The sequence below is a fragment of the Ascaphus truei genome, chromosome 19 (assembly GCF_040206685.1).
Source record: "Ascaphus truei isolate aAscTru1 chromosome 19, aAscTru1.hap1, whole genome shotgun sequence".
In the NCBI taxonomy this organism is placed as follows: Eukaryota; Metazoa; Chordata; class Amphibia; order Anura; family Ascaphidae; genus Ascaphus; species Ascaphus truei.
The window spans coordinates 12,801,546-12,822,383 of NC_134501.1; the positions used below are offsets into that span (position 1 = coordinate 12,801,546).

General features: G+C 47.9%; 1 protein-coding gene across 3 annotated transcripts in view; it reads right to left on the reverse strand.

Annotated features, from left to right (window-relative positions):
• The window catches only part of FHOD1 (formin homology 2 domain containing 1), a 124,563-nt gene extending 103,967 nt beyond the window's left edge, over nucleotides 1-20,596 (reverse strand). The window contains exon 1 of one of the 3 annotated variants that reach the window (XM_075576636.1): nucleotides 20,325-20,596. In XM_075576636.1, the coding sequence (XP_075432751.1) occupies nucleotides 20,325-20,489 (165 nt within the window). In that variant the 5' untranslated portion in view covers nucleotides 20,490-20,596. The remainder of the gene's footprint in view (nucleotides 1-20,324) is intronic. The other 2 variants (XM_075576634.1, XM_075576635.1) reach the window with 2 other exon arrangements.
• Between the last annotated feature and the right edge of the window lie 242 nt (nucleotides 20,597-20,838).

The window sequence follows — 20,838 nt, forward strand, 5'->3', positions numbered from 1 at the left end:
CCTGCTTCAGTTTTCGACTGAGCCAGCTGTGCTGAAGCAGGGATATCCTGACAACCTGACCTGTTGGGGGTCTTGAAGACTGGAGTTGGGGACCCCTGGGTTAAGGAGAACATTGCCCATATTTTAAGTGGTACCTTAAAAACAATTCTAACTAGTTTTCACCAGCTCCACGTCAGGTCATGCTATACATAAACATACCGCTTTCTCGCACGTGTGTGTGTGTGTGTGTGTGTGTGTGTGTATATTTATTGACAGGTATGTGTATATAAATGATATACATGTTAAATGTGTAGAGACCCCGCTTTAGTGACAACATTTTAAGCAGTATAATCATAAACCTACACGATACAAGATGGAAAAAAGCAAAGTGCATCAATCCTTAAAGTAAATAAAATATAACTTGTGACAGTGAAACGTTAAGGGAAAAATATAATGTATACAGATGATAGAACTCCCTTTAAATTCTGAAGTGCTGCTCCATGAGACCTTCCACGTGGTCTTACAAGAAAATTCTATGGACAAGAGTTGCGTTCCAACTCGTCCATCTTATACTATATTAGTGAAAGCACTGTATGCCTGGATGTATGGTGTCCCTAGGGGAAATCTCATTGGTCCCTTGGGCCGCCCGCCCCCGCACACCTCTCATTGGCCTGAGGCGGAGTGACGGGCCACACACACACACACACACACACACACAACACAGCAGCTCTATACACACACACACACACACACACAACACAGCAGCTCTACACACACACACATCAGACACACACACACACACACACACACACACACACACACCCCTCTGTCCGCCCCCCCATCACGTGCGCCGCCTTGCAACTGGCTCTGGACGGGAAGCGCGACCCCTCCTACCCAGCCGCTCCCTTACCTCCCCGGCGCTACCTCCCGCTCAGGTAAGTCACTGCGCGTCCCGCCTCAGCTTATGGCGCCAGTAACCTCTCCGCGCAGCCTCGCGCCTCAGGCCCACACAGGGCGCTTCCTGCCGCCGCCTGCACGCCTCACTCAGCCGGACGGGAACGGGTGGGGGGGGGAGTCACGGGGAACGGGTGGGGGGGGAGTCACGGGGAATGGTGGGGGGGGGGGAGTCTCGGGGAATGGGTGGGGGGGGGGGAGTCACGGGGAACGGGTGGGGGGGGGGGGGGAGTCACGGGGAACGGGTGGGGGGGGGGGGGGGAGTCACGGGGAACGGGTGGGGGGGGGGAGTCACAGTGAACGGCTGGGGGGGGAGTCACGGGGAACGGGTGGGGGAGTCACGGGGAACGGGTGGGGGGGGGAGTCACGGGGAACGGGTGGGGGGGGGAGTCACGGGGAACGGGTGGGGGGGGGAGTCACGGGGAACGGGTGGGGGGGGGGGAGTCACGGGGAACGGGTGGGGGGGGGGGGGGAGTCACGGGGAACGGGTGGGGGGGGGGAGTCACGGGGAACGGGTGGGGGGGGAGTCATGGGGAACGGGGTGGGGGGGGCGGGCACCAGCCGAACCAGCAGGGGGACGGACGCACGGAGGGGGGGGGGGACATGCACATACATAAATTATGACAATACATATGCCCACTGCTCTCCACCCCGTCCCCCACTCCCCTTTTCCCCCCCCCCACACTCCCCTTTCCCCCCCCCCCCACACTCCCCTTTCCCCCCCCCCACACTCCCCTTTCCACCCCCCCCACACTCCCCTTTCCACCCCCCACACTCCCCTTTCTCCCCCCCCACACTCCCCTTTCTCCCCCCCCCACACTCCCCTTTCTCCCCCCCCCCACACTCCCCTTTCTCCCCCCCCCACACTCCCCTTTCTCCCCCCCCACACTCCCCCTTTCTCCCCCCCCACACTCCCCTTTCTCCCCCCCCCCACACTCCCCTTTCTCCCCCCCCCCACACTCCCCTTTCTCCCCCCCCCACACTCCCCTTTCTCTCCCCCCCGCACACTCCCCTTTCTCTCCCCCCCGCTCCCCTTTCTCTCCCCCCCCCGCTCCCCTTTCTCTCCCCCCCGCTCCCCTTTCTCTCCCCCCCCCCGCTCCCCTTTCTCTCCCCCCCGCTCCCCTTTCTCTCCCCCCCGCTCCCTTTCTCTCCCCCCCCGCTCCCCTTTCTCTCCCCCCCGCTCCCCTTTCTCTCCCCCCGCTCCCCTTTCTCTCCCCCCCGCTCCCCTTTCTCTCCCCCCCCGCTCCCCTTTCTCTCCCCCCCGCTCCCCTTTCTTCCCCCCCCCCCGCTCCCCTTTCTCCCCCCCCCCGCTCCCCTTTCTCCCCCCCCCCCCGCTCCCCTTTCTCCCCCCCCGAAACCTTTACAACAAATACTCACCTATTGTTCCCACGATTTATAAATAATACTACCTATTACGCATAGCTCTCAGCTAGTATAATTATAAACGTAGCTATAAAAGCAGAGTCCCACGACTATTTATAAAAGCCTGCAAAATAAATAAAACAAAAGCAAAGGGCTCTGCAATGTGTTTCTGTTAAAGCTGCAGACCAAGCAATATCCTACATGTTTTTTGTTAATAAATCTGTTCTATACTATGAGATAAAATACAAGTAGCATTTTTTTTAAACAACTCTGAATGACATTTTTAATGTATTATAATGTAGCATTTTTTGTTTCTATAGCAAACTTTTACAAAGTCACGTCTTCCTCTTCCGAAACAGGCTCTGGCACACCCCTTTTTGAGCCCTGCCCTCTCTCTAGCAGTGCACAGATTGTATCTAGTGACTGCCTGGTCACATGATCTTCCCCACAGAACTTTGCATCTTTGGTCCTCTTCTGCTTCACTGACAGCCATTTAGTGAACCCCCGAGCTGAATCTTCGCTGATCGATCACAGGAGAACGGATTGATTGGCAACTTAGCTAATTACTTATTGTGTGGATCGTATTCGTGCACATATTAAAGGGAGAAAAAAAGTTTTTAAAAAAATAACGCACTTTAAGCTCTAACGGGGTTTTTCTAGAGTCTTAAGAGCAGCACGCGATGAAAAGACTTTCCAAAATGGCCAAACATTAGATCCACTGAATTCAGCTAACTCTTTAAAATGAAACTTGCGTTAATTTAGGAAATATCAGACTACATTTTTTTTAACAAAGAAATTCATGTATTTCCCAACATGTTTAAATATTCAAGCCCAGCACAATCAATCACTATGCCCCAGCTCATCCAGATATAAACACCTATCTGCTTACGGATGGGACCACACCACTGCATCACGCGCTGGTTTCTCAATGTTGTTCACATGTCAGTGACTGCGACACCATCACTCTAAGCCAGATGCCAAACCGTTAAATTGCCCAGGCCACGCCAGAGCTTAAGCTAAAAATGGGAACTGGCAGAGCTAGAGTCATAAACCTTAACAGATGTTGAATCCGAGACCCGGTGATGTTTGCAAACACGACCGATGACTAATACTTCCAACGTTGCAGTGCACGTTCCTGGGAAAGTTAGGGTTGCTATATTTGTTACTTCTGTTCGTTTCAGATACAGCTCATCCCTCTCCTCCTCCCCCACCTTTGTAACCAGGGGTAGAAGCTGCCCAAAAGATATCGTTGGCCTTTTCAAAACACATTCACTCTTACAAAACAAAACTCCAAAAAACAAACAGTCCATTCACTTTCCACACTGGTTCATTAAGGTCTTACATTTAATAACCATGCCTTATTTTACATACCAATCACCTTTTAGTTATTTGCAATGCGTATGCAAATCAATTATTCCACCCCCCCCCCCCCCAATAAGTATGAAGCAGGGGGGTCTCCATCCGGAGCTGAACCGCTGTTAAGGATGCTGCAGGGACAAGAGCCACCCCACAATGGGGCCGGGCCCGCTGCGAGGGGGGCTGCCGCGCTGCGCCGACAGTTTCTCCTGCTCTCAAGATAATTGAGATCAGGACTCGCGACGGGAGCACTAGGCCACGCCCCCTGCCGGCTCAGCCAATGAGGGCGAACCAACCGGGTGATGTCACGGCCGCCGCCCCCGTCACGCTCTCCCCTGTCTTTCCCCCCTGCAGACCGGGGGACTCGGCTGCACGCGCCGCCAGCCTCGCAGGCGCGCGTGCAGCGCAGGCACTGGGCCATACCCTAAGGGGCGTTACAGGACGCCGCAATGGATGACGTTGCGGCTTCCGATTGGCTCCCTTGCCGACGGAGATTTAAGCCTCTCTATTGTTCACCCAGCCGGGCATGCTACCGGCAGCACCTACGGAGGTAATATTCTCAGGCAGCAGGGGGTCCCCGGAGCCAAAATAAACTAGGTTTAGCTCCAGAGACGCCCTGCTTCCCAAATACAAGAAGAAGAATTTTTTTTAAAGCGATGCTATTTCATAAGACACCGTCCAACCAACGGAAGACATACCTTATCTTACAATTGAATGAGTTGTAATGTGCTTTCTGGCGCTGGAAGTTGAGTTATGGAATAGAACTGCTTAGTGAACATGGGCCAAAATGCTTAACCGTTTAGTTTGTTTGATCTGCTTTAGTAACCATGTGCTAAAATATTCTCTAAAGAAAATCTTCTTGTTCAATACAAAATGACACAAACATGCAGTAACTGTAGTTGGGTATGTATAGTTCTTATTTATGTAGCAGTGTACGTGGAGCTTCACAAAAGAGACTATGAAATACAGTAAATTATAATACAATATAAAAGCAGGCGACATGAAAGGAAATCCCTGCTCCGGACCCACTTTCAATCCAAGCGACACTAATATGTGAGAGACTAGATATTATAGCCTCTGTGATGCGAATTTTTATAGTTATAAAAGAACAACCTCACCTAACCAATCCCATTGTCACCCATCAAGGCGTCCTCCAGAGATGAACTGTCAAATTAATCTTTGGGGACCCCCCTGGTTGCCAAGATACTCATTGGTGTAGCTACCCGTGTGCCTTCCAGGGAATGTAAATGGCCCCGCGGTAGCTGCGAGATTTGGCCTCCATGTTGGTTCTCCTGGGGGGGGGGGGGTGGAGAGCAGCAACACTGGTAGCTAAAGCTGTCAGTATGTCGGGAAACGGGGGGATCCTCAGGAACCTCGTTATGTCAGGACGCCCTGGATCCCATGCTGTAAAAATATAATTGCCTTATTACCGCCTCGCTAACCCGCCTACACGACTTCTCCGTGCTGCACCCTCTCTCTGGAATTCGCCACCACGCACCTTCAGCCTCTCCCCCAGCATTCAGACATTTAAAAACTCCCTGAAGGCTTCCGTGAAAAGGTTAGTTGATCTACCACACCCGTCCAACCCTAGGGGGACCTTCTGTGCGGCTGGACCAAACGCCACACCAACAACCTCTAACATCCACACCCCCAAAACCTAAATGGGATCAGCCAGCAGCCCATTTACCTTTAGCTTCAACTTGTCTCTTATTCCTCTAGATTGCAAACTCTCACAAGCTGGACCCTCATTTCCTGGTGTATCGGATTGCCCTGGTTTGTCCTTATTTGGTATGGTGATTCTACATATGTAATATACATAACTCTGTACCCCATTTTACTGCCCTGCAGCACATGTTGGCGCTTTACTATTAAGTGATTAGGGGGTAAAAAATTAATTTAAAAAAAACCCAGAGATGCTCTCAGTCATCAGGGTTGCCACCTTCTACTGAAGGCCAATCATGAGAAATGTTTAAAGTTTGCGCTTACCTCGTCGGCGGCATCTCCTGGCGTCCTATGGCATAATTCCAACATGCTCCCGGCATCTCCCGCTGCAACCCATCAACATGGCCACGCGGTGTCGCATTGCTATGGCAATGGGGCACTAAGTGATGTCACGCAGTGTCAAGTTGCCATGACGAAACGCCTTACGGCACCGATGCGTCACGTGACGTCACGTTGTCATGGCAACACAGCACCGCGATGTCACGTAGCATCCTGTTGTCATGGCAATGGGTGTCACGTGATGCTCTGCCGTCATGTAGCATTCCCATTGACATGGCAATGCGGCGCCATTTGACGCCGCGCGCCATATTGACAGGAGTTAATTGCAGGGGAAGATGCCGCCAAACACCGCCCGCCGGAGGTTTACTAAGTAAACCGGGAGATACGTGGTCAAAACTCGTAGTCTCCGGGTCAAACCCGGAGTGGTGGGAACTCTGTCGGTCACAGTGAAAATTCAAACAAAAAATGTGCACAATATAAAGAACTATCGAACCAACACACGAAATAGGGGATATTTCTAGATACAATGTGTAAATCAATATAACTGTAGATACATAGTAAAATGGTTTACCCATAAGTAAATGAACATATGAAAGCTGTGATTAATCCTATAGAAACACAATATACTTGTACCATGTTGAGGACCAACAGATTGAATGACAAGAAAATATGCGCTATACTAGTCTGAACCGCGCGCGGGGCAGTTATAGTTGTCTGTGGTTAGTCAGCCTTCCTATAATAGGACCGCGCGCAGCGCACGGCAGTGAGCGTGGAACCGGCCGACGGGGGGGGGGAGGGGGAAGAGAGATGGGGAAAATAATGATTTTGCGCCGCTACAATGTGTGTGTGTGTGTGTGTGTGTGTGTGTGTGTGTGTGTGTGTGTGTGTGTGTGTGTGTGTGTGTGTGTGTGTGTGTGTGTCAAAGCTGCATAATAAAAAAAATTATACATGTCTTTTTTTTCTTAAATATTATTTAAATACATTTTTAACTCACACACATACAGGCATACCCCGCATTAACGTACGCAATGGGACCGGAGCATGTATGTAAAGTGAAAATGTACTTAAAGTGAAGCACTACCTTTTTCCCACTTATCGATGTATGTACTGTACTGCAATTGTCATATACGTGCATAACTGATGTAAATAATGCATTTGTAACAGGCTCTATAGTCTCCCCGCTTGCGCACAGCTTCGGTACAGGTAGGGAGCCGGTATTGCTGTTCAGAACGTGCTGACAGGCTCATGCGTGAGCTGCCGTTTGCCTATTGAGCGAAATGTACTTACTCGCGAGTGTACTTAAAGTGAGTGTCCTTAAACCGGGGTATGCCTGTATATATACACACACACACACACACACACAAACACAAACACATTACCTTCCATCCCAGTCGCTCACAGCATACACACAAAAAGCGTGCGTCACGTGCATTCGCACAGGCGTGCACACACACACACTATATAACGGCCCTTTGATATCTCCAATCTGTGGTATTAAATACGGCAGTATTTTCTATACATACGGAGCACAGCTATGGGGAGTATGCCATAATATGCAAATGTATACATGGGTTACCTGAAAGAAATATGTATTATGGTAGATACCATGCCTGTTGGTGGCGCTACATCGATGACATATTTATGGTGTGGTGGGGCTCCCAGACAACTGAAAATGTTTCCTTTGTGAGTTCCATTGACCCTAAAAATTGTATTAACTTCTGAGGTCAGCACATCCATCTGATAACAATGTTCTTGGTGTCACGGTTCTGTTAAATAATGGTATGATCTCCATAACCATCAAAAACCCACTGCCTGGAAGAGTACACACTTACGGCACATGGCTCTTAGCCGCTGAAATTGATTCAGGGCCTGCCTATCTGACAGTTCTTAATGGTTATGCCAAGTTGTAGAGAAAAAAAAACCTCAATGAGATGACCCTGAGGTTCATTGAGATGGGATGGTCAGGTAAACCTAAATCGAGCCCTTAGGAAAGCCAGCCTACAAACTAAATCAAGAATGACGCAACAGGTCCTTGCTTATGTTGAAAACGTACAATACAGGCTCGCTAAAAACCAGACGGTTATGGGAGATTATTGAAGGGGATAAAGATCTTACCAATGGGATGAAAAACTACCCCCATGACTGTCTACCAGAAGAATGCAAATCTTTGAGATTTACTTGTGTAAGCATACCTCATTCATAAATATAGACAGGAGGATAATCCCTTTTCCCAAAGAAAAGGGTGTTTCCCTCATGTAGAAATTGTGGTGTGCGTAAGTCACCAGAGAAGGTTTTCCATCACACGCAGCGACGGGGGAAAAAAATGTAACATTACAACCTGTTACAGTAGCTGCTCTAACACACATTGTGTTTGCTTGTTAAAATGTAGCAAGATCTATTTTGGAAAGACGATCAGACTGTTCAGATGTAGATATGGGCACGAGAACACTATTAAGTGTATTAAAGAGGCAATCCATGCATGCGATAATTTCAATTTTTTTTGAGAGAGACAGAGAGAGACAGAGAGAGACAGGGAGAGACAGGGAGAGACAGGGAGAGACAGGGAGAGACAGGGAGAGACAGGGAGAGACAGGGAGAGACAAGGAGAGACAAGGAGAGACAGGGAGAGACAGGGAGAGACAGGGAGAGACAGGGAGAGACAGGGAGAGACAGGGAGAGACAGGGAGAGACAGGGAGAGACAGGGAGAGACAGAGAGAGACAGAGAGAGACAGAGAGAGAGAGACAGAGATTTATTTTTTAAGAAAATTGAAGCAGGGGGGTCTCTGGAGCTGAACACCGTTAATTTCAGCTCCGGAGACCCCTTCCTTCTAGACATACTTACCTCCGCAGGGGAAGCTGGAAGCCGCTGCAGTAGCAGGGTTCATATAATGGCGGAGTTTCAACGCTCCCAATAGTGGCGCAGGAGCGTTAGGCTGCGTCCATAGAAGGACAGGCAGCGCTGAGGCGTGAGGACGCTCCGCGCTGAGCCCCTGCATCCTCAATGAGGATGCCTTGAGAGAGGGGGCTCGCGCAAGCGTCCGCAGGCGTGGTCAGGCTTTGGAGTTTTCAGCCGAGCGCCGAGCTGTTTTTCAGCGCCCTGTCGGCTGAAAACATCCAATCAGCCTTAAGCAGCGTCAACGTCACGGCGCCGTGACATTGACATCAGTGCGTCACGGGCGATTGGCCCAGCGACATCACTGCCCCGCCTCCAACCACCTCCACCCGGATCCCTTCGCGCACGCTGGCTCGCCTGCAAGTCCGTGCGATCGCGCTGACTGAAGCAGGCGAGCCTCAGCGTTAGAGCGCCTCCGCTCTCCCCACATCTCTATGGCCCGGGCCTTAGAGTTGGCGGAGATATCGGCACCTTATTTGGAGGCAAGTATCTCGGCAAGCAAAGGGTTCCCCGGATCTGAAATTAATGGGGGTTCAGAACCAGAGACCGCCTGCTTCAAACTCATGTTAAAAAAACAAATATTAAAAAACAAAAAACAAAGAAAGGGCAGTGAATTGCTCCTTTAAGGATTGAGATCAGAAAGGGGAACTGAAAGATGATTCAAGTCCAGTTTCTACAAGTTAATTAACCCGAAATGTACGATGAAGGCACAGCCGCTTTGGCGTGGTGGAGACAGGGACAAACTCCTACTACAACGGGAGGTGTAGGGGGATCTTTACTCTAGACGTATTGGCACACAAAGGTACTACTACCAGCTTGAACTAGAGTTATTTCATAGAAGAGCAGCAACACGCATTTATGTGTAACATACTTGTGCTACCCCGGTCTCCACACAATTATATAGTGGTCATTATTGCTATAGGTTGCAAGTTACACCTCTGCTCCCTGTGACCGGCTACCTCTGCAAGCCAGGTGATATCCCACTGTGCAACGAGGCAAGGTCTATTTCTTTGCAGTACCTGCTCATACATCTACGGTCACCATCTGTCCCACACCTTCCTCTTTATTCCGATCTCCGCCCCATGCACACTGTTTGAACTTGGAGCTTTTATTTAACTCCTTTTGTTCTGATTCGATGTGGTGGCCTTCATACACACAGCCCCCCTTTTTATAATTGGTCTACCTTAACAGAATACGATAGCTCTGCCCGTCGGCGCCCAGCAATTCTCCTTTTGTATTGGTTGATCACTAGCTTATGTTATCTCTACCGTCCTTATGGGTTTCACATGTGCGCTCATCTCTATAAGGCAGCGTGCGGCTGCAAATTGGAAATGTGGGCTTACCATGTATTCCATACCAGAGAGCATTCAGAGAACTCGTTGTCCCCATCTTGGGCTATCTTACCTTGGACCCCGCAGACGTACCCATTCTATATTTTCATAACCATTGGAACTAGATCAGGGCACCTGCTCCATAATAGATCTTCTCAGGGCACCTGCTCCATAATAGATCTTCTCAGGGCACCTGCTCCATAATAGATCTTCTCAGGGCACCTGCTCCATAATAGATCTTCTCAGGGCACCTGCTCCATAATAGATCTTCTCAGGGCACGTGCTCCATAATAGATCTTCTCAGGGCTTATCCAGGGACTCGTATAGGAAATATTACTTTCTTGTAATTCAATCTGTTAGTCCTCAGAATCACAATATACTTGTAATATGATCATATAGGATTAACCGCAGGTTCATATGTTCATTTACTTATGGGTACACCATTACTATGCATCCACAGTTATATTGACTATACAGTACATTGTATCCAGAATTATCCCCTATTTCTCTATTGTGTGCTGGTTCAATGCTGTTTTTATACTGTTTCATCATGTTGCTCAATTGCACTGTTTGAACTTTTGCTATGTGACCGACAGAATGTAAATCCCCCACATGTGGAATGGGACGAATGGACGTGGCTATTTTGCCAGAGACTTTTAACCACTGCTGTTTAGCTGTTTAGCCGAAGGACACACACCCTCCCCCCATGTCAGCAGTCTTACGAGACACCCCCCCCCCCCCCTCTTTCACACTTCGGCTTCCAGCGCTCACCGGCGGGAGAGAGAGTCCCCCGGTGGGAGAGAGAGTCCCCCCGGTGGGAGAGAGAGTCCCCCCGGTGGGAGAGAGAGTCCCCCCGGTGGGAGAGAGAGTCCCCCCGGTGGGAGAGAGAGTCCCCCCGGTGGGAGAGAGAGTCCCCCCGGTGGGAGAGAGGCCTGCAGCAGCTGGGGAGAGCCGGGGCCTGGCGCCAGCCAGACACAGGAGTTGGGCTTGACCTCTGACCAAGCCCGGGACACCTGCCCCTGCTCTCCCCCCACGGGCATCCCTGCATACACACACACAGTGTGTGTGTGTGTGTGTGTGTGTGTGTGCACGCGTGTGCGCGCGAGAACAATTCACACATTATTTAACTGCATTCTACATTGATAAATTCAAATAAATGACTTTTTGGAAGGAATTTATTTTTTTCCCTATATGCTACAAATGCACTATATTATATAAAAAGTCCAAAGACAATAATTCTATTTGGAATACATCGCTTTAACTTTGAAAAGGTAATTAGGTAGCGCACACACACACACACACACACACACACACACCAAGAGCATGACCCTTAACCTCTCCATTCCTTGCCGGAGGGAATAGGATTTGTGCTGTTAACAGGATGTGACACTACGCCAAGTTACCTTGTTAGAGGCGGAGAATGCCAAGCATCTAATCCCTTTAACACCTGGGGGGTACATTGAACACATGTAGTTTTGGTAGCAGATAAAGTCTGTCGGGAGTAGGGGCCACCCTTATGATTAGGGGCTGGTCTCTGAAGTGGGAAATCCTTCATTTAAAAATGTTCAGAGTTAATTATTATAGGCACATAAGAATTTGATATGTTACAATGTTGGTCTGAAACAAAAGAATGAGTGTGGGGGGGGGCTCAATAGCAGTTTGACTTCAAGAAAAACCCTTCGGCCGCGATTATAGTGAGTGCGATGGCGCGGGCGTCGTGAGCAAAATGCAGGACCGCTATGAGGCCGCCCAAAGTGCGCGTGACCGCACAAGCGAGGCTGAGCGACCACGCGGCAGATTATTTAAAAGACAAATTATTTTGTCTTTTCGCGTGACGGCCGCTTCACGTGAGTGGTTCAGCCAAAGGGGGGGGGAACCCGCCTGGTGACGCGTCCGCCACGTTTCCCCCAAATTGCTGGAAGCGCAGTTCACCCATCGCTCAGGCAACAGGCGCGCATGACGCCGCAGGCCTACTATAATCTTATCCTTAGGTCCAGAATTACTAAACTGTGCTACACCATAAAATAAAACGGGCCTTGAAAAGGTGCTGTAGTTTGGCAAATCTTTCATTAAATCGTTCTCCTTTACGCGTTAACTCCTTAAGTACTTTGCAGTACATTGCAAGCCCCTCTGGCATTCAAGAAGTGAAGACCCTGCCATGCAGACCAAATAAATATAATTTATTTTGTATTCTGTAAGCATTATACTTCCAGATTTCCAATATAATGCAGAATTAAAAAGGAATAATCCTGATGGCAAAAAAGTCCATTAAAAAACCAAAACAATAAAAAATAAAATAGTATTCTGGTCTTTCCAACATAATCATTTTTACAGCATACTTTATTTAAACAAACAAACAAACAAACAAACAAACAAACAAACAAACAAACAAACAAACAATCTAAAACCCCACTGCAACTAGACAATATCAATGATATACCCTAAGGCCGCACTTATAGTCCCGGCGCCGTAGCAAGGACTATAAGCGCGGCCCAATGGCAAGGAAGGGTGGCTCGCCGTGTTGGTGCTTTCTTCCATGTAATAACAAAGGAGGGAGAGGGGGGACGGGGTATGATACCTTTCATTGGACCAACAAGTGGTTGATATGTTACAAGCTTTCGATCATCTCGGGGTCCTTCATCGGGTCCTACCCCTAACCTGAGAGGTTCAAAAGCTCGTAACATATCAACTACTTACTAGTCCAATAAAAAGGTATCCTCACTCCTTTGCTACTACGTACCCCAGTATTTTTCAACCAGGGTTCCTAGGAGCTGCTGGGTTCCGCGTGCACCCCTAAAGGGTTCCCTGCAATGTTCTGGTCATTTGAAAATCGTATCTAATACAGACAATGTACATCTGATAGAGTTGCTATTAGAGAGGGTTGGGGGTTCCTCAGAATTTCACTTAGGGTTCCTTAGGCCTGGGACATAGTGTAGTGAAGAGCGCTGGGCAGCGCCGACGCTCATGCTCTCCTGCTCAAGCAGGAGATTTTTCGTGTCTCTGCATGAGCGTCAGCGAGCGCGCTCGTGTGCCGGGCGGGAGGCGGGGTTAGGGCGCCACGTCACGGCGCAGACGTCACGGACTGCCATTGGCTTCTGGCAGTCACGTGACCGGCCCTGCGCTTCCCTCAGCGGCAAAATTTAAACTTGCCTGTCTCCTGCATTTCCACACGCCTCCGCACGCCTGCGGAAACGCCGTCTAAAGCCGCGCTGATAGGGATAATGTTTCCCCTCAGCGCGCCTCAGCATGGTCTTTTTGACCATGTCCGAGGCCTTAACCCTCAAAAAAGGTTGGAAATCACTATTTCCCTAATGGAGAAGTGTCAGAATTGTGCGGCAATAATTGCACCCTAGAGATGGCTGCTTGAATGGTTCTGAAAACACAGTCTAACTTGAATGGCAATAATAAAAGTATAATTTTAAAAAGGAGCAATCCAAGCGATATCCCACGTGGTTTTTTTTTTGTTTTGTTTTTTAATTAATCAGTTCTGTAGTATTATTAGGTAATATTGACTACTTTTTTTATTTTAAAATTCAACTGTTAAATGCCATTTTTTTATGAGTTGTAATATACTGAGCATCCTTTGATTTCTATAGCAGGTTTTAGCACACTTTCCAAGCAGTGCAAGATCTGTGCAACACTTTCCTGTTTGGGATCATTTGTTGCCAATATTCCCAGCAGCTTGAACTGCAAACTGTAACAATAGATAATGCTACCTTAGTAATATAAGAATAGATTGTAGCTGGTGAGTTACACTAACTGAATGATTGTTTTGAAGATGAAAGGCAGCCATTTAGTGAACCCTGGGAAGCAGGATCTTTGCTGATCCACCACGGGATAACTAAATCGATCAGCACCGTCGGTAATTAGTTTTCAATAAGAGGTCATTAAAGGCTGAATATAATATTACAACGAAATGTTTTTTTTTTTGTTAGTTTGGTTTTTTTTAAGTTGCTTGGACTGCCTCTCTAACCTCGTTGTTGGAGAATCTCCTGCGATTTCCAACCTTTCACCTAGAGGTAAAAATGAGTAAGGCTAATAATCCATGACACTTACTCCTGGCCAGGATATAAACCAGTCATAATAGGAAGTGCCGATCTTCCACAGCAAAGAACGCAGTCACACCAAGTTGCAACAGAGACATGAGCGAGAACACACTATGTTAAAGGGACAGTCCTGCCTAGGACAAAACAAGGGGGGGGGGGTTCTTCTGATAATGTCTGCTCTGGGGACCCCCGGGTTTCCCGAGATAATTGGTGAAGTCACTGTCATCACTTCTGGGTTTCTATAGGTGGTTTAAGCTGCCATCCAATAGGAAGTTGCAACAGATTATGTTGCAATTTACTGTAAACCTACTTGACATGAAAGTTTCGTACGGCCATTTTGTTTCCCCTGGAAGGGGAGAGACGCTGGTAACTACACCGGTGAGTATCGTGGGAACTATGGGGTCATCAGAGTTGAAAATCATGCTGTTCAGCCCCAAGAGACCCGCTGGTTCCGGACATACTTACCTGTGAAGTTACCGGGTTTAAGGTGAAACAAAATGGCTGCCGAATCTCGAGCCAATAGGAAGCTGCAACATCATCCGTTGTGGCTTCCTATTGGATGGCCACATAAATCCCCTTTAAAAAACAAAACACAGTAAGCAAGATCAGCAACCTTACCGGTTAGTATCTCTGGAGCCGGAGGGTCCCCGAAACTGAAAATAGTGGGGGGAGATCAGCTCTGGAGGACCCTCCGCTTCAAATCCTGTAACAAAATCAATTAAACAAAATGGAGGTTAGTTAGGGTGGGTTGCTGCGGTTGGTCAGTCACGTAGATTGTAAACAAAGGAACAGCTCTGCTAACTAAGTAACGATGGTGCCATCATTAGGCCGCGCTTACAGTGCCGGCAGGCTACGCGGTCGCTGGAAAAATCAAACAGATGACTTCCAGCGACCGAGCCATCGCGCTTACTATAAGCGCACGCGACGACGGCAGTGCATTTGTTTTGACGCAACGTCGGCGGCACTATAAGCGCAGCCTTAGTCAAAAAGCTGAGTTGATTGAATCCAGTATTCCAGGCAAAATTGAATTCAGATTTACTTTTCGCAAGACAGTAACAAGACTATTACTTTAACCGCGATTGTATCTTTCTAAGGAAGCGAAATCAACCAATACGTTAAAATATATATATATAATTAAAAGAGAATTGACCAGCTAAGTTGAACTGCCTCTTTAACGGACAAGCCCGTCCAGCTCATTTTGTGATGCAAGGAAGACCTGCCTTTGGAGGCATGGAACTATTGACTTGGCAATAAGGCATGGCGGGGAGTCTGGGGAAGAAACGTGTAACCAATCTTCTGCAACAGCCAAATGCTAAACTCAAGCTCCTGCCAGACAAAGTATCAGTACGTAACCAACACTTCACTTCCTTATTGGAAGCTTTTAAAGCACAATCGGCTACATAACAAACAATAAAAACAACATACCAAGCACTGGACAAGCAGAAGTTTGCGCTGTTCAAGATTTTTTTTGGGGGGGGAAGGTTTTTTTCCTTAAATGAACATGGAGCCGATATGTGTTTCTCTCCGAAATCCGGGGATATCCTGTTCCCACATTAACCGGCACCAGGCAAGAATATTTGCCCGTCGCTGGGTCAGCCAATAGAAAGCTGCCAGGTCATCAGGAGATAGGCGACCTGTGGACATATTTGTAATTTTTCTGTATCAAATGCAGACACAAAAAACTAGAAATATCATGGAAACCAAAGGGTCCCTGCAAGTCGGAGGATCGTAGAACAGCTAAAGGGAATTTAAAAATTAATTTAAAAAAAAGGGTCAGGTTTTGGTGGGATTGCTGCTCATTCGCATGTCATTACCCAGAATCCCTTGCTGCAGTGGAAGCACTGTTTGCCAAGCGATAATAGGGAAAGACAAGGTGGCAGACCTGTGAGACATGCAAATGCATCGGAAGTTGTATTTTTATTTACTGCTTTAAAAAGGAAAATGTTCACTTCTTATTGTGCAAGCCTAATCTCATCACTTTTTTTCTTTTACCTTAATACTTTTGGCGAATGATAGCATGGGGTTATTCACCTAAATTGCACCTATGAAATATACCATGTGTGAGCAGGACAAAACCGGCAAAGTAAAGGCAATATGTCAAAAACAAACTTTGTTGTGTGGCTATCTAAATGGGACACAGCTTTAATCCAACCACCATGTACCTGCAACACCCCTCATGCCAGATCCCTCCCATATAAAAAAAAGTGTGTAAACATGGCACCTATGTGCAGAACTATTTTAAACCCATAGTGAAAGAGGTAGACAGACGGGAACAGAAATAAAAAATAAAGAGAGATTCAAATAAATACATTAAATTTAAAAAACAAAAAGCCGAAGTCTCATGAAGAACAAATTTAACCCACAACTGGCCTTTTTCCTGTCCTTCCTTTGAACACAGTTTATGTCAACCATGATCTTTTGTGAATTGTATTGTATTGTATGTCTTTATATAGCGCCAAAAGTGTACTCAGCGCTTCACAAAGAACATAGTACAGGGAATTATAATAATACAATAAGTGCAGCAAAAATCAGACAATGGGAAAGGAAATCCCTGCCCCGAAGAGCTTACAATCTAAGAGTTTTGATGGGGAATTTACAGAGACAGCAGGTGAGGGAATAAGTGCATATATTGCTACAGTATATACAGGTAAATAACACTCCGGGAGGTCGCGGCAAGAATACAAATAAAGCGAAATTAAACAGGAGACACGTTTAACCTATCGCTCCCCTCGCTTTTGCAGCGCTGCAGGAGTTGTGTTATTATTACATTTTAAAAAAGTTTGTATTTTTACGGAAACACTTCATTTCCACCGCATGAAACAATTCTATTTGAAAGGTAGTTTCTGTTGCCACCTCGGGGGTGGATTCTTGGCAGGTCATTTATAATCGCAGCCTCCAAAACAGAGAGGGGAAACAATAGTATTGTCTAATTATAGCTATGTAAACTCCGGCACAGAGTAATCTGAACGGGAGGTCGCTCGCTGAGGCAGGAATGCACACACTGGTGAACCCACTATAGCAGTTTAAACACAATACACCTTCTTAGATTTACAGTATGGAATGAAGGAAAGGGGGGGAGGGGGGGCTAGCACAGGGGTGGGCAACTCCAGTCCTCAAGGGCTACCAACAGGTCAGGTTTTCAGGATATCCCTGCTTCAGCACAGGCGGCTCAATCAGTGGCTCAGTCATTATGACTGAGCCACTGATTGAGCCGCCTGTGCTGAAGCAGGGATATCCTGAAAACCTGACCTGTTGGTTCACCCTTGAGGACTGGAGTTGCCCACCACTTGTCTAGCAGGGTAAACATTGTCTTTGAAATATCAGTATATATGCTGCGTTGCGGGCGCTCTGGAAATGTTTTTCGGATTTCAAAATTTCTCCAGAAAGTACAACTATTTTTTTTTTTTAAGGTCCCAGAGCAGAAGTGGCCAATTCCAGTCCCTAAGGGCCACCAACAGGTCAGGTTTTCAGGCTATCCCTGCTTCAGCACAGGTAGCTTGATCAGTGGCTCAGTCTTTCACTGAGCTACTGACGGAGCCACCTGTGCTGAAGCAGGCTCTTTTACTGAGCCACCTGTGCTGAAGAAGAGATATCCTGAAAACCTGACCTGTTAGTTCACCCCTCGAGGACTGGAGTTACCTGCTCCATCGTCTTTGAAATATCAACATATATGTAAATGTCAGATTGATAACACCTACAAATTCTGATTCTGTATGCATTACTGCATACTCTGCTTAATGGGTGTCATTGCAACTTGTCCCATTGGTTGGGTGGGTTCTCAAACCAATGAGAAGAACCACAAATCGAAATCACAGAACCAACAGACGCGCTATGACACACACGCTATGACACACACACACACACACACGCTATGACACACGCACGCACGCTATGACACACGCACGCACACTATGACACACGCACGCACACTATGACACACGCACGCACACTATGACACACGCACGCACACTATGACACACGCACGCACACTATGACACACGCACCCACACTATGACACACGCACACTATGACACACGCACACTATGACACACGCACACTATGATACACGCACACTATGACACACACACACACACACTATGACACACGCACACACACACACACTATGACACACGCACACTATGAGACACACACTACGACACACACTACGACACACTATGACACACACACACACGCACACACGCACACACACACACACACACACAACACTATGACACACGCACACACACACACTATGACACACGCACACTATGACACACACACACACACACACTATGACACACACACACACACTATGACACACTATGACACACACACCCAAACACACTATGACACACACACTATGACACACGCACACACACTATGACACACGCACACACACTATGACACACGCACACACACTATGACACACACACACACACACACACACACACACACTATGACACACACACACACACACACACACTATGACACACACTATGACAGAAATATTAGTCAATTGTCCCAACAAGTAATATGACTCAAAGTAAGCCCTGATAGAATATAATAAGCCTCAATTCTAAAAGTGGTGTGTGCACTAAACTTTACTTTCCTACATAGCAGAAGATAGACATTCACGTATTGCATTTGGTATTTAAACATAACCTTTTTACTTATAAATTTCCACTCTGCCACCATGGAAAAACAGTTCTTACTGACAGTTTCTGACATGATCCCCTAAGCTGGGTTTGTGTAGAACAATGTTAGCTAGTAGGGCGCATGGGTGCCGCGTTTTTATAGGGTCCAAAACTACTCAACCGGTACAACAGATGTCAGAGCAAACAGGGTCTGATTGCTATGGAGACCAGAATCTTATTTGGGAGCCAGAAGAGATTTAACTAAAAACAGAGAGTGATCAAAGGGTCATGAGGAGAGGTATGTTCCAGAGAGCCAGACTGTACCAGGCCTGCCAACAGTTACTTCAGCTAATTTGGGGATAGAAACATTTATGGAAGAAGAAGGCGTGCTCACATATATTCCCAGAGAGAAGGTTGAGCCCTTTCATGCATTAGAGCTACTTTGATGGTTCTGTGATGACACTGATATCTATCAGTCTTTTGATGCTTACAGTCCACCCGGACTCTTACTGCTTAGAAAAACGAAGTTAGAACCAACACATGAACCTTGCAAGTATTTAGTCGCCAAAAAGGTTGGCTAACTCCAGTCCTCAAGGGCCACTAACAGGTCAGGTTTTCAGGATATCGCTGCTTCAGCACGCACGGATTAATCACATTTTTTTTCGTGATAGGTGCGCTATGGGTGGGGGGGGGGGAGGGGGCTGCTCCTTTCATTTGTCCTGGGCCCCATGATTTCTGTTGGAGGCCTTACCCTTGAGGGCTGGAGTTTGCCACCAATGTCCCCACTGACTTCTTACCCACGAAAATAACCAAACAGAAGAAATGTTTTCAGCAATGTTTGAAGTTAGGGGGGGGGGGGAGAACCTCAGTACTTATTTTATCAGAGTTCATCTGTTCTTATTTTGTATGTCATTGCCCCATCGTACCACGTTAAAAAAATAAATAATAAATTATAGTAATAAACAATTCAAGATGCTTTTGTTTTCTAAACTACGCAGCTTACAGATTTGAGTTGTGGACGCAACAGTCACCAAGAAGATGGGCTACAGCCAGGAGATGGGCTACAGCCAGGAGATGGGCTACAGCCAGGAGATGGGCTACAGCCAGCATGTTGGGGGTTGCCCTAAAAGATGTCATTCTGTGATAAGTGGCACACTGCGTTCCATAGCAATACTGTGCTGTGGAGGCTCAGTGATTGCCCAGGCCACTATACTAGGGTTAGAATCAACGACCCTCATTACAAGGGTAACACCACACCTCGGTGAGGCACCTTACTATAGCAATCATATCCTGGGTAGGGATTATATGGACGTTCTTTGGGGTTACTACCCGCCAGGTGATATTCTCAGATTGTCTCCCCAACCCCTAAATGCTTTGTTACCTAAATACCCACCCACCCCCCCAAACTACCCTCCTTACCCCCACTGATCCTTTTCCAAAACTGTCACCCCAGAACTAACTTACCACTAATTGACCTCACCTCCCTACTAATGCCCCTTATTGCCCCAGACCACCTTACATACACCATTGTGCCATTAACCCTTCACACTCCTCACACAAAGCATCACACATACTATATATACGATATATATATATATATATATATATATATATATATATATATACACACACACACACACAACACCCCTGTATCAAGATATCCAACACCCTTCTTACCCCCAACAACTTTTTGCCCCACTCAGCAATGCAAAGGGTTAAATCCCCCCCCAGAACAACGATACCCTTCTTGCCCCCCTCCCCCCGTACCTTGAGCGGGGCCCCCAGCAGCTTGTAGACGGCGGGGAGCTGCTCTATGAGCGGGGCGCTCTCCGGGAAGCTGTATACCGGGGGTCTCCGGGGCTCGGGGAAGTTGGTGCAGATAAAGGGGTCCATGTCATCCAGGTACTGCACCCGGCACGGTATGGAGGCCATGGCGGCACCGGGGAATCAGGGGGGCTCCTGTGGTAGCGGGGACCGCTCAGCGCGCTGCTCCGGTGCCGGGATCTCCCCGGGGTCTGTCTCTGTGTGTCTCAGGCAGGGGGCGGGGCGAGGGCAGGCCGGGGGCGGGGCGGGAAAGGGGCGGTGCCATCAGGGAGAGGGAGGGGCAGTGTGTCAGGGAGGAAGAGTGTGTGTGAGTGTGGGTGGCAGGGAGGAAGAGTGTGTGTGAGGGAGGCAGGGAGAGTGTGAGTGTGGGTGGCAGGGAGTGTGTGTGTGTGTGTGTGTGTGTGTGTGTGTGTGTGTGTGTGTGTGTGTGTGTGAGGGAGGCAGGGAGAGTGTGTGT